This window comes from Giraffa tippelskirchi, chromosome 14 (assembly GCF_054371585.1).
Source record: "Giraffa tippelskirchi isolate mGirTip1 chromosome 14, T2T-mGirTip1v1.2.pri, whole genome shotgun sequence".
NCBI lineage: Eukaryota > Metazoa > Chordata > Mammalia > Artiodactyla > Giraffidae > Giraffa > Giraffa tippelskirchi.
Genome location: NC_137288.1, coordinates 52,077,961 through 52,092,846, shown reverse-complemented (window position 1 = coordinate 52,092,846; position 14,886 = coordinate 52,077,961). Strand labels below are relative to the sequence as shown.

The window sequence follows — 14,886 nt, the reverse complement described above, 5'->3', positions numbered from 1 at the left end:
CTTCCCCCTTCGTCTGCTTCAGTTTACAGTGACTTCATATTTGTAGTGTGTAATGGTTTGGAAAAGACCCTGATGCTGGGAAAGATTGAGGGCAGGAGGAGAAGAGGGTGACAGAGGATGAGATAGTTGAATTGTATCACCGACTCAATGGACATGAGCAAACCCAGGGAAGTGGTGAAGGACAGGGCAGCCTGACATGTTGTAGTCCGTGGGGTCACAAAGAGTCAAGACACGACTTAGCAACTGAGAAACAATAAAATGGTTTCCTTAGTTATTCAAGTAATTCCCAAAGCTGCAGACTACTGTCATAAGACATGAAGGATTGAGACCTAGTATATCATTATGATTTACTATTTATCTATGACTGCCCTTACCATGTATTCATTTATTCTTTATTAAATTGGATTTAGATTTTAAATAGGCAATATATTCACAAGGTTCCACTATCTACAATATATAAAAGCATATTTATATATTTATATCTCCACCCTTCCCACTTTGTATTATTTCCTGGTAGTTTCTTTCTGAAATGTTTATGCAAGTAAAGCATGTTAACACGTTCCTACACCTTACACAATATGTGCATAGAATCTAATGTTATGTGCATGTCAATCTGTGCATTGCTTTTTTATTTAACAATATATTTTAAAGAATATCTTTCCATATTAATGGTATGAAATGCTGCTTTAAAAACAGTTGCACGGGGGAATTTCCCTGCTGGTCCAGTGGAAAAGACTCTGCACTCCCGATGCTGGGGGCTCAGGTTCAAACCCCAATCAGGAAACTAGATCCTACATGCCACAACTAAGACCTGGTGCATCCAAATTAATGAATTAATTAAAAAAAATAGTTTCATTGGGCTCCATTATATGGATGTAACGTTATCAAAACATCTACCTACCTGTAGTATTTTGCTTGCTATCAGAGATGATTAGATAACCTCACCGATTCAATGGACAATTTGAGCAAACCCCAGGAGACAGTGAAGAGCAGAGTAGCCTGGTATGTTGCAGTCTATGCAGGTCACAAAGACTCACACAGGACTTAGCGACTGAACAACAACAGCAAGTCTTCTTTTAACACAAGCAGTGGTACAGTGATTCACCTGACAGGTTAGCAGGTGCGTCTGCAGAATGTGATCCCAGGAAAGAGATTGATGGATCCAGTGGGTGGGTGTGCAAACTTATAATTCACATAGCTATTCCCCAACGCCTCCAGAAGGTGGCCCGTGTCCTACTAAAATGACTTACTCTATAGTTTTAACTTACAGTCAGGCTCGCCTGGTAGCTCAGCTGGCAAAGAATCTGCCTGCAATGCCGGAGACCCCGGTTCGATTCCTGGGTCGGGAAGATCCGCTGGAGAAGGGACAGGCTACTCACTCCAGTATTCTTGGGCTTCCCTGGTGGTTCCGCTGGTAAAGAATCTGCCTGCAATGCAGGAGACCTGGGTTCGATCCCTGGGTTGGGAAGACCCCCTGGAGAAGGGAAGGCTACCCACTCCAGTATTCTGGCCCGGAGAATTCCATGGACTCTATAGTCCATAGGGTCGCAAAGAGTCAAAGACAACTGAGCGACTTTCACTTTCTTCAAAACTTACTTAGGGAGGGAACGCTTGTGTTTATCTAGACCATGGCATCTATATTAACTGAGATGTGAAAATATTCTCCTAGAATGCAATTGCCACAATAAAGCCAAAGACTGTTACTATGATGAAGATGTGGCCAATCAGAGGAGAAGCCTGAATATTGCCGGACAGTTGAGAGGAGGAGGGGTTTGCATTGGCTGCCTGCAGAACACCATGGGTATCAACTGTGAAAACTGTGTGGATGGATATTACAGACCCCATGGGGTAAGAGCGCCTTGGCTGTCACCCAGCTTTCTGGTAGGAAAGAGCCTCAGACCACCACACACAACCCCAGCACTGGAGACATTTCCTTCTATAACATTTGTCTGTATTCTCTTTTTGACTGAATATTTATTGGGGAGTCTTTTATAATCCAAGCAATTGAAGGCATACAAAGGTGAAAAAGAAACCATTTGTTTTCGAGGAACTTAAAACTTGATTGGGGAGACAGATATGCCCAACAATTAACTATAAAATCAATCACTAATTAAAGGGTTGAAATAGAGTTACAGGCAACCAGCTATGAAGATAACGAAGGTTTTGGGTCCTGACCATTTCTCACTTATTTTGTTTTCTGGTTCAGAATCCCTTTATTGGAATGCTAGTAAGGGGTATGTGCATGTAATTATAAGGATTCCAGTTCTTAGGACCTTTCTTAGACTTTGACTCATGATTTTTCTTCTGTCCTTCTACTGGCAGTTGCCCTGGGAATACCTGCCACTTAATCTTTGTTTTTTTAGCTTGTAGTGTTCTTCAGTATAGATATCCTGCTCCATTGCCCTCTTTTCTGGCTCAGAGTAGGATGTTTGGTCACTGCTACTTAACTTGAATTCAGAGCCCCCTGGCTGCATCCTCTCGGAGTTTTGTGATACTCAGTGTTCACGCGGAGGGTCAGCCAGTAACTGGAGCAGCTGTCTCCTGCTCAAAGAAAGTGCTCACTTCTCACTCGACATGTAGCTAACATGGGAATCCCATGGTGGGGGGGTTATAGGAGATGCTTCTAAATAACTCCATGTCACAGCAGAGCTAGGAGGCCTGGGAGCTGTGATAATGGGAGAGGAGGACTTTTTGTTAATGATGCCAGCAGCTGTCGCCATCAAAAGGATGTTTGGTATTTTCTGGCTTGACCTACACACCCTGGGTACACAAAATCATGGTGATAGTCACATCTGGGATGAAAAGTTAACACTATCATTGATGTTATTTTCAGTGTTAATGCTAAGATTGCTGTTATTTCTAGCAAGATAATCTAGGACAACCTCTGCCTTTCAGGTGTCTCCTTATGAGGACAACCCTTGTCGCCCCTGTGACTGTGACCCTCTGGGGTCCCTCAGTTCTGTCTGTATTAAGGATGACCTTCACTCTGACTTACACAGAGGTACTTGATTCATTTCTGTGCTCGTAATCGATGTGTATGTGTGTGTAAGATTTGCACCTAGCAAGACTGTTACCATTGTGTAATAATTTGGTGATGATTCTCTTGATGTTTTGCTCACCAGATATTTATGAAGCACCTACCACTATGTGCCAGGCAGTTTTTTAGGACCTGGGAACATATATAAAAATATATATATAGTTGAACAGTTGACCAAGGTCTCTGCTCACAGACAGACACTAAATGAACAAGTCCATGAATAACATAAAGCCAGGTCTCGGTGCCCTGGGCATAAAGCAAAATTACCAATCATGATGGATTTGAGGAAGGGAGGGGTGGAGATGGTGATGTCAAGGTGACGAAATGACATTTGAGAGGTTAATTGAGCTTTTGATGAAAGAAGAAATGAGGCTCTGTTTCAAGTCATATGTGGAACAGTAAATAGCAATCACTGCATTTAGCTCTCAGAAGACAGGCAGAGGCTTAAGCATACATCCTCCTACAACACAAGCAAATCCTCCAGGTAACCTTGTAAATGTCAGTATTCTTTCCATTTCCAAAACTGGCAAATGGATGTGCAAATGCCAGAGTCCCCTGAATAGGTTCTATCTGCTCAGAGACCCCTGCCACCCCCTCTGGTGCTTAGTCGCTGGCAGTGGAAGTGGATATTGATCAGCAGGGAAGGATGTGCTCACTGTGGGACCTGCTGTTTGCGGAGGGGGGATGGTGAATTACAGGAACTAGTGATTCTTACCTGCAACCCACGATAAGATGATGCTGATGATGACAGTTACTTTTGATTGGGTTCACTGAAAAATATACATCATTTTGATTTTTAATCATAGCAAGCAAAAATTATTTTACCTACTCCACAGGCAAGGAAACTGTATCTCAGAGCACTTGAGAAACTTGGCCAAGGGTCTACAATTTTCGAAGCTGGCATTAAAAGCAAAAGACAGTGCTCATCACCCTCCACCACTGGCTTCTGTGCTTTTTTTTTTTAAAGAATTTCCTGATATAATTGACTAGCATACAGTACACCCATTTAAAGTGTACAGTCCATTGTTTCGGAATATTCATGAGTACTGCCATCACCACAATCCAATATTGGAATATTTCCATCACCCTGTAAAGAAGCCCCCCTACCCATTGGCAGTTTCACTGCCTGTTTCCCTTCACCCTTCCCCTGCCCCTGCCCCAGCTCTAGGCAACCACTGAGCTACTTTCTTTCTAGAGATTTACTTATTCTGGTCATTTCATAGAAATAAAAGCATAGAATATGTGGTCTTTAGTGACTGGCTTCTTTCACTGATCATACTGTTTTCAAGTTTCATCCCTGTAGTAGCAGGTGTCAATACTTCATTCCTTTTTTCTTTCTGTATAATACTCCATTGTATGTGCGTTTAACTTATTCACTCATTAGTAGATGAATATTTGAGTTGTTTTGACTTTTTGGCTGTTACGAATAATGCTGCTACGAGCCTTTGTATAAAAGTCCTGGGGAAGACATATGTTTCCATTTTTCTTGGCTAGATACTTCAGAGTGGCATCTCTAGATCTTATGGCTACTCTGTGCTTAGCCTTTCAAGGAGGAACTGAATGGTTTTCAAAGACTACTGCATCATTTTACAGTTGCATGTGTTTTCCATCTTTCTTTCTTTAAACTAGGGGTTGTCAACTATGTTCTGTGGGCCATATCTGGCAAGACTGTCTTTATAAACAAAGTTTTATTGGAGCAGAGCTGTTTCCCTCTGTTTATATATCATCTGTGGCTGCCTTCAAGCCATATGGGCTGAGTTGAATAGTTGCAACAGAGACTGGCCAAAAAGCCCACAGTATGTACTCTCTGGCCTTTTACAGAAATAGTTGGCTGACTCCTGCTTTAAACCCCTTTTACTTTCCTATTGGATCATTTTTCCACTTTTCTTTGCAGGGAAGTGGCCAGGTCAGTGTCCATGCAAGGAAGGTTATGCAGGAGAAAAATGTGATCGCTGCCAATTTGGCTATAAGGGTTACCCAGAGTGTGTGTCCTGTGACTGCAACCCAGCTGGCAGCATGAATGAGGAACCCTGCTCTGAGTCTTGTCTCTGTAAGGTACGTATGACAGAAAATAATCTTGAGCATTCATTTACAAGATGAACAATTATAACGTCCTCTTCAGATTTTCAAGTACTTGAAAGATTGGCAAACATAGAAGATTTAAGACAAAATGATACGAAAAAGCCATTTCAATATAACAAGCAAGCTCTAGATCCTTCGCCTCCATCTTGAGTACAAAATCAGATGATAATATTTCAGACTATCTGGAAGCTGTGACATCATGAGGCTTTGCATCTGTCTATTTGTTTACCTGTGTTTCTGGGTCGCCAGACATGTTTCCTGCTAATGTCTTGTTTGTTATTGTTGTTCAGTTGTTCAGTCGTGTTCGACTCTTTCTGACCCCATGTGGCACACCAGGCTTCCCTGTCCTCCACTATCTCCTGGAGTTTTCCCGAATTCATGTCTATCGAGTCAGTGATGCTACCTAACAAGCTCATCCTCTGCCACCCTCTTCTCCTTTTGCCTTCCATCTTTCCCAGCATCAGGGTCTTTTCCAATGAGATGGCTCTTCGTGTCAGGTGGCCAAGGTATTGGAGCTTCAGCTTCAGCATCAGCCCTTCCAATGAATATTCAGAGTTGATTTCCTTTAGGATTGACTGGTTTGATCTCCTTACTGTCCAAGAGACTCTCAAGAGTCTTCTCCAGCACTATGTGTCATGTTCATGTCATTTTATTTTGTCCATCTATTGGTTTCAAAAGCTAATTTTTCACCCCACTTGCAGGAGAATGTTGAGGGGAGTCACTGTGATCGCTGCAAGCCAGGATTTTATAACTTGGAGGAAAGGAACCCCCAGGGCTGCTCTGAGTGCTTCTGCTTCGGCGTCTCTGATGTTTGTGAAAGCCTCTCCTGGCCCGTCAGTCAGGTGGGGGCACCTTCCGAAAGCTGGGAGCTGTGTTAGGGGGCATGGGGCTGTCTTGTCTGCAACAGCGCTTTCAGCAGCATGAATCCAAGGCTGCCCACTTACCAAGTGAAAGTAAAAGTGTTAGTCGCTCAGTTGTGTCTGACGCTTTCCAACCGCATGGACTGTAGTCCACCAGGCTCATCAGTCCATGGCATTCTACAGGCAAGAATAACCCAAGTATCACTAAAGTTTCTAGATCATGTGTTTGTCCCCTCGTACATCTTCCTGTGGAAGCAGTAGCTGGCTACGACACTATAGAATGCATCCTGAATAAATTTCTTCTGTGGGAAAACACTGGTGGAGTGAAATCTCAGGCCAGGAAGCCCAGCGGACATGGGGACATGCAGAATTTTCTAGCTCACAGAAGCTGGTGAAGGTGGGAGCATGGCAAGTGGCACAGAGATTACGAGGACAGGCAGGGTGCCCTAGCTGTTTGGGGAACGGAGAGTCTGGGAGGTTGGTTTCTAGAGAGGACAGCATGCTGGCTGGAGCTTAGGGCTCTTCCCTGACCTTCCTTCTCTCTCCTTGCTAGTGCCTGGGGAGGGGGGATTCTGGTCAATACTTGAGGAGGGGGAAGTGTTCCTGTGGGTGGTCTCCTGTCATCTCTACATAGGTGACAGATTGGGAGGATAGGATCTGGAGGCTTTATACAGTTTTTGGCATTTGGCTAAGAAGCAGGGGACAGCAATGAAGAAGTCTGCATTAGCCAGAGATGTTTTATTCAGTGCGTTTATTGAGTTCTTTGCTATTTTTTTTTATCTAAGATACATATCCATGATCTGTACAGTTTTGCTCATCTATTTGCTTCTAATTGACCTGGGTTTGGGGGACGTGTGGCTCATTCTTAGGTTTTCCGGGTCCTTTGATGAGTAGAAGCCATGGTGTGTGAACTCCATCCTGGCTGAGCTCTCTGGGTCTGCCCCTTCACTGTGAAGATGCTAGCACTGGACTGAGGGAAACCCAAAGGGATCCACAGATATGAAATTCTTGGATCTTTTTGAAGGTGAGAGATATGTCCGGGTGGCTGGTCACCGACTTGGTCAGTTCCAACCAGATCCGGCCCCAGCAGGATGCACTGGGTGGACGTCACCAGATCAGCATCAACAACTCGGCAGTGGAGCAGAGGCTGACCTCCCAGTACTATTGGGCGGCCCCGGAGGCCTACCTGGGAAACAAGGTACTTGTGACGGTGTCTGAGGCAGGGATCTTGGGCACGTTAGGGAGGAACTTCAGTTGGCCTTTCACGTAGTCTCATTTTCTTGGGTGTTTGGCAGAATATCACATAGCGTTTACTCCCACCTGACTCCCACGGGCTTTTTATCCCTGCTTGACTTGACTGCATCATTAAAATATGAACTTGTGTCCTTCCTGGCACCATGGTAGGCCCCTGGTAGGTAGAGGAAGCCTGTCGCCTTCTCCCATACAGATTTTCTGCCTTGCTCTGGGCTCCTGGGTCACCCAGGCCTTTGTGAAGGTCCCTTGCATCCCTGCTCTGTGGAGTCAGCCCTGTACCAATTTTGTGCTCAGTCATGTCTGCTTCTCTGTGACCCCATGGATCGTAGCCTGCTAGGCTCCTCTGTCCATGGGATTTTCTAGGCAAGAATACCAGAGTGGTTGCCATTTCCTTCTCCAGAGAACGTTCCCGACCCAGGGATTGAACCTGTGTCTCCTGCATCTCCTGCTTTGGCAGGCGGGTTCTTACCACTGAGCCATCTGGGAAGCCCATACCTGTCTTACCAGGTGTATAGAGCACTCCTAGAAAGGGTGTGCAGGGGACCCCCTGCTTCTTTCTCATGATTGTTGCTCACGTGAAGTTCATGTTTAAGAACAGATAGCATCCTTTCCATTGTAGGAAAACGCTCAAAGGGGATTCTACAAAGTGGGAATTTGATTGATATGATTTAACCTCTCCCTTCTGTGACATGATCCCATCCCTCTTTACCAATCGTGCACCTTCTCCAGATTCTGATCTGAAAATATATTCAGTGGACTATCCCTCAATGGCTGTGGCTCCCTGCTCGCCTTAGCCTCGCCTTTGGTTTAAGTCATGGTGTAGGTCTCATACCATAGTCCATTTCTAGTTAATTTGATGGTTGCATTTTAAATTTTATAGCTGTTTTGTGTATGTTTAAGTAGTGTTTATTTTTTGAAAACGATTGCTTTTCCCCACCAAATTACAGTCTTAAAAGTCGTTTTCTGTTTAGAATAAGGTCTTATCACCAAAATTCAATAGTTTGTGGGTCTGGGGATCACCTCTCCAATTTTTTTATGGTGCAAAAATTGGCTTCTGAACATTGTGTTGTTGTAACATAGCTGGCAGAAAGAAAATCTCTCTTTTACGTTAAAGGATATGGGGTCAGAGAAAACCTTTAGTCCTTCCTTTGGCTGATCACACATGTGTCTGTCATCCTCCCACAAGCAGGGTGATGAGACCCAATGTTGAGACTATAGTCCTGGGGCAAAGTCCCCACCCGCTGCAGTTCTTCCATGAAATAAAGGTCTATTGTTGGGCTAGCAGAAGTTCATAGTAATTTACCTCATTAGCTCTAAGAAAGAGTGCATTTTCTGTGCATTTAAACAATATCCTGCATTTGGTGATGTCAGTTAAACAGAAGATTTGTATAATATGCTTCCTGTCCACTGCCTTTAATGTGAAGTCCTTACGTGCTGGGGCCTCGGGGACGCGTCGCAGCCTAGCAGTTTCCAGATGAGTCCTAGCCACCGTGTCCTCTGACCACGCGCTCTGCTCCCTCCTCTCGGTGCTCACTGTCCCTTCATGGTTCCAGCTGACGGCCTTTGGTGGATTCCTGAAGTACACGGTGTCCTACGAGGTCCCAGCAGAAGCAGTGAACGGTGACCCCCTGTCTCACGCCGACGTCATCATTAAGGTGACTGCTTTCTTGTTGCTGTGTTAGAGCTGAGAGGGCTTCGTGGGGGGTCAGTTTGATGACTGAAAGTGTCTCAGAGGGGGTGTGATGTCTCAAGGAGCTCAGGGCCAGGAGGGCTTTTAGCAGTGATCTGCCTCTCAGGTCCCCCGAGACTAGAACTTCCAGAATTGCCCGGGGGCCGCCTTGTAGCCCTTCCCTTTATCCTGTAGTGGAGTTGTCACATTCACGTTCTTAAGGGAGAAGGTTTTCCTCCATATGGGGACTTCCTGATCGGCCTTGGAGCCCCTCTGCCGCTCCGGTCGTGTCCTTCCCGACCAGGCAGCACAGTATCTGAGTGTGGGGACCGGAGATGTGTCGTTATTTTTACATCCCCTCTGTCCCCTCCATCCCTGTCCTCACTCCCATCTCAAAAAGAAACATAACTGATGAGAACCTACTGCACAGCACAGGGAACTCTTCTCAGGGCTCTGTGGGGACCTGCTGCTGCTGCTGCTGCTAAGTCGCTTCAGTCGTGTCCGACTGTGCGACCCCATAGACGGCAGCCAACCAGGCTCCGCCATCCCTGGGATTCTCCAGGCAAGAATACTGGAGTGGGTTGCCATCGCCTTCTCCAGTGCATGAAAGGGAAAAGTGAAAGTGAAGTCACTCAGTCGTGTCCGACTCTTAGCGACCCCATGGACTGTAGCCTACCAGGCTCCTCCATCTATGGGATTTCCCAGGCAAGAGTACTGGAGTGGGGTGCCATTGCCTTCTCCGGTGGTGACCTGAAGGAAATCCAAAAAGAGAGGGGATCTATGTATACGTATAGCTGATTCACTTTGCTGTGCAGCAGAAACTAACACAACATTGTAAAGCAACTATGTGCTTAGTTGCTCAGTCGTGTCCGATTCTTTGGGACCCCATGGACTGTAGCCCACCAGGCCCCCTGTCCATGGGGATTCTCCAGGCAAGAATACTGGAGCGGGTCACCACGCCCTCCTCCAGGGGGTCTTCCCAACCCAGGGATCGAACCCAGGTCTCCTGTACTGCAGGTAGATTCTTTACTATCTGAGTCACATGGGGTTTCCTAAAAGAAATGCTAATTGTCATGTCGGTCCTTGAAATTCATTTTACAAAAATTATATTTTCTAATTAAAATAGGTATTCTCCTAATTGTTATTTGACAGACTAGTTTAACAAACATCCCATATAAACAAAACCTAAGGTTGTGAAAAAATGAAATATGAACATTACCCTTGGGGGTACACACATAGGTCAGAAAACATGTGATGATAAATGGGCTCCTACTTGATTCCTTTTACAACTTTTAAGAAGTGAGCATGAAAATTAAATATTTATTTTCAGTTATTACCTACCAATAAGAGAAAGTTAGGTTCACAGTTTTAGCTCCTGACACAAAGTGAACTAGGAGACAAATCTACAACCATCAGATACAACTAATGGACTGACTTTTAAAATCCAGGCTATCTTGAAAGCTTGCAACATACCAGATATTGGTGTGTATTCTCTAGTGACAGAATGCTAGCAATGGCTGACAATGAATAGAACTTGTGGGTTTTTAATGGGTTTTTTCTTATGTTGCTAGAAATCAGGAAGTTTATTACATATTTGTGTCCAGAAATGAGTTAAGATACTATATTCCAATAAAAATTGCAACAAAACAAAACAAAAAACCCAGCAAGGCCTTGGCCTTTGCTATACCCCTAAAACATTGTAAATCAACTGTACTTCAATTTAAAAAAAGATGAGGGGTATCCGATTGGTTGCTTTGAGGAAAACCTGGGCTAGTGCTTGCCTTTGTCTCTTTTCTGAGATTAGCAGAGGCACAGTCTTTAGACTTATCCAAATTCCTCTGAGAGGAACACAGTGAAACATCTCTTCTCTGATCCTTCTGGACAAAGGGTCACACAGACATCATTACACGTTTGGCCAAAACATGAAAAGCCAGGTGGCTGAATGCAAAATTTGCTTTTCGTGTTTGATTGTGAAAATGAATCATCAATCTATTTCCTCCTTTTTTTTTTTTTTTAAATGTTAGGGAAATGGAATCACTTTAAGCACCCAGGCTGAGGGCCTGCTGTTGCAGCCATACGAAGAGTACTTGAACGTGGTTAGACTGCTGCCAGAGAACTTCCGAGATTTCAAGAGCAAGAGGGAGATAGATCGCGACCAGCTGATGACCGTCCTCGCCAATGTGACCCATCTCTTGATCAGAGCCAACTACAACTCTGCCAAGACAGCTCTTTACAGGTGTGTACTGGAAAGGAGGGAAAACTTACTGTGGTCTTGCCTTTTGTACTGTATAGTTTATGAATTGTCTATTTTGTGCATTATGTATTTTAAGTTGAATATACTTGATTATTGTAAGGACACAGTTAATGGAACTGTCTTGGAATTATTTTTTATCACTATAATTTTATCACAAGTGTAAGAAGAATTGTCCATGACCAATGTATCTAGTCGGAAATAGACTTGGTGTCAGGATCAGAAACTATCAGGGTGGTTTTCTGAGAAATGAGGGGACAGTTACCAGCAATGTTGCACCTAGTTTTCACCCTCTTGATGTTAATGGTCTTAGATTTTCACAGCTCGTGAGTTCAGCCTTAGTCATTTTGTTACTTCAAGAAGGTCTGTTTCTGGCAATGCCAGTAAGAGAGTGCACAAAGAATATGGCTAAAGCAAACTAAAGATCACGGCACACCCAGAGAGTTCAGCTGCCTGGGCTTGTTCTTCTGAAGTTCATTCTTCGGAAGGGGCCCCACGGAGCCTTGCCTCTGCTGTGTTGGGCAGGAGCTCATCTTTTTCCAAATTTCAAAGGCATTTCCAGGGGCTAATTTCCAGCTCCCAGAAAATGTTCTGTTGTGAAAATCTCTCATTACTTACAACACACTCACCTTTTTAATTAAAAAAAAAAATCATTTTGTTTGAATTAAACCTTTTTTAGGAATTCGTCTTCTTTAAGGTTTTGGATGCTGCGTGCAAGTGTGTTAAGTTGTGTAATGGGCCCCATCTGTTTGTCTGTTGGTAGGTTGGATTCTGTCTCTCTGGACGTGGCCAGCCCTAATGTCATAGACCTGTCCCTGGCCACGGAGGTGGAGCACTGCGAATGTCCCCAGGGCTATGCGGGCATCTCCTGTGAGGTAATCCTCCTCCTCCTTCCTGTCTGCTTCCTTTTCTCCTTCCTATGGGGAAAAAATGCGTTGAAGGTAATGTCATGATGTCCGTTTGAATTTTAATTTTGGAAACCCAGTGTTTCTAAGTTTCAGACTTTTGAGGGATCTTGGAATATAGGGAACACATCGTTTAAAGAAATCTAGGGATTTCTTTGGCTGCCCACTGGTTAAGACTTTGTCTATCAACACAGCAGGTGGAGGTTCGATCCCTGGTCAGGGAGCTAAGATTCTGCCTGCTTCACAGCCAAAAAAAAAAAAACAAACAGAACCAATATTGTAACAAATTCAATAAAGACTTTAAAAATGGCCCACATCAAAAAAAATCTTTAAAAAAATTAAAAAAAAATAAATCTGATTTCTCTGAAGCCCCTGGGAATACCCTCAGTAGGTGTCACTGTCTGGCTTAGTCAATAATACTCTCAGTAGGTGTCACTGTCTGGCTTAGTCAATAGGAAAGTTGCAGCACCCAAGCCATATTTGCATTCCTAAGGAGGATCAAACTTCGATTGTATTTGAACATTTACTAGTTACCAACACTTGATCTGGAAAGCTTTAGCCAAGTCAGCCCTGTGTGGAGACCTTTGATGGCCCCCGGCTGTGCTACATGGGCTCCACATCACATAGTCAGGAAAAGTGCTGGTGTGGGTGGGGCTTTGGAGGGCAAGTGCTGGTGTGGGTGTGGCTTTGGAGCAAAAGTGTGGGTGTGTGTGGGATGTTGCTCAGGCAGGAACAGGAAGCTCAAGTCTTTGTCAGGGTTTGTGTCAAGCAGAACTCATTCTGTAATCCAACTCTTGCTCAGAAGCTGACTAAAGAATCAGGCAGCTGTTCACTGAGAATGGAATTTGGGGGAGCCCTGTAGCTGCCACACAGACCCCCAGGCGGCTGCCTGCTCAATGCCCATCTGTAGAGAAGCCTGCTGTCCCCAGGGGAGCATGGCTGCGGGAGGTGATAGGGGACATTCCCAAGGTCGGCGTGAATGAAGGCATTATACGTTATTACCATAATGAAATACTCTCTAAGAATCCTTAGAACAATAGAAAACAAACCCACACCCCCTCGTGCCAGGGCCCCAAGGGAGTGTGCCAGCCTCAAATTAATCATTCCCCAGTCTGCACTCTGGATGCGTTTCTTGTCTGTTGTCGCCCTGGGCAGCCTGTGGATAGGGTCTTGCAGGTGTGCACACCTGGCGTTGAATCATTGTATGAGCACCGAGGACCACAGCTAATGCTTCATGTTTCAGACTGCATGTCTGTCAAATAGAGAGTCAATTTCTCAGGGTCGCCAGGAGGATGACATGAAGTACAGTGTCTAGGGGACTCTTGTCCCTGAACCTCCAAGTTGTCAGACCAGCACGAAGACCAAGGGAAGCTCACCTGTAACATTTGTTTTATTAAACTGATGCTATTTGACACAGATGTGCATTTAACACTATGAGGGCAACATTTTATAAATTTTAAGCAAAATAAAAATAGTAGAGGGAAAAATATCCTCCCCATTGAAATACTGGTTAAATGACTATTACATTGATTTCTAAGCATGTTGCAGTGGAAAACTCCTATGATGTACGCTGGCTTACTGAATGGCTATTAAGTTGTTGCGTGCATGTTTCTGCCTTTAAACATATAAGGAACTGGATTATGTTGGTAGTTGCACCACTCAGTAAATTTACTGAAAAAAAAATCATTGAATCGTATGCATCATATGAGTGCATTTTATGGCATGTTTGGGCAAAAAAATAAGCTTTCTGTTCATGGAAGACTGAGCGGTTTTGGTTTCTAACATATTTGGAAAAAGATGATTTGCATTTTGCATAAAAAGTTACCTTCACCTGCATGGTTACCTGTCCTTCTTCTGCAGTCCTGTGTCCCTGGCTATTACCGCGTGGATGGAATACTTTTCGGAGGAATCTGTCAGCCCTGTGAATGCCACGGCCATGCAGCTGAGTGTGATGTTCATGGTGTTTGCGTTGTGAGTCTGAGACCTCATGTGCCCCTCCCCCACCCTGAAGCCCTGGCTCTACTCAGAAGTGATTTTTTAAAAAATGCTTCCTCCACAGGGAGCATCCCTGCCTTTGTGAACCCCAAAGGAAATCTGGAGGTTTAAGTTCAAGACATAGACTATTTCCTGCTTTTTATTTCTTTTCTTTTTTTTTGAAGAAAAGTTGCTTTGGTAATAATAGAAAAGGGAGGTATCATTTCACTGCAGGTTTTTTCTTAGGACAATGAGTAATGATTTACTTCACAAGACTAAAAAGTAACATAAAGGTAGAAAACGTCCACTGATTAAACAAAAAAGATCAGATCTTTTAAATGCTAGTAGATTTTAACATTATATTACATAGTTTCTCGTAAGAGGAATAATAAGATATCTGATAATCTCACTCATTTGTGCAATATATAATGCTTCATCATTGTTAGCAAATGAACTCTGCAAACAAGTCCCTCTTTCATGCAGTAGGAGTTGAAACAGGGCTTAACAAATACGTGGTTAATCTTGAGAATGAACTTTGGGGCAGATACAGGGCAAGACTTGTTTTTTAACTTCAGTCAGGAATTCTTTTAGGCTCTTGTGCCTGGGAGCCAGGCCACACTCCTGGGCTCTAATGGATTCACCACTCAGAGACGGAATGAATGTGTATGGTAATCAGCCGAACCCTATTCACCCGCACAACACGGGGAGGTTCATGCTTTTTCCCTAAGAGATTGATTGAGCAGCAGGGCAGGGAAAATTTAATGATCAGACCCATGGGGAAGACCTCGGCATGGTGCCGCCCATTGCTTATTCTCTCTGGAGCCTCATTTTTCTGTTTCTCTGGAAGGACAGCT

The 14,886-nt window shown here is 44.1% G+C and overlaps 1 protein-coding gene across 3 annotated transcripts in view; it reads left to right on the top strand.

Moving 5' to 3' along the window:
• The window catches only part of LAMA1 (laminin subunit alpha 1), a 123,607-nt gene that overhangs the window by 47,271 nt on the left and 61,450 nt on the right, over positions 1–14,886 (top strand). For all 3 annotated transcript variants that reach the window (XR_014075013.1, XM_081563138.1, XM_081563139.1), the window contains exons 8-16: positions 1,670–1,848; positions 2,896–3,001; positions 4,932–5,092; positions 5,821–5,961; positions 7,004–7,177; positions 8,787–8,888; positions 10,927–11,138; positions 11,917–12,028; positions 13,919–14,029. Coding sequence is in view for 2 of the 3 variants with exons in the window: in XM_081563138.1 (XP_081419264.1) it covers positions 1,670–1,848; positions 2,896–3,001; positions 4,932–5,092; positions 5,821–5,961; positions 7,004–7,177; positions 8,787–8,888; positions 10,927–11,138; positions 11,917–12,028; positions 13,919–14,029 (1,298 nt within the window). In the remaining variant the exon portion in view is untranslated. The remainder of the gene's footprint in view (positions 1–1,669; positions 1,849–2,895; positions 3,002–4,931; positions 5,093–5,820; positions 5,962–7,003; positions 7,178–8,786; positions 8,889–10,926; positions 11,139–11,916; positions 12,029–13,918; positions 14,030–14,886) is intronic.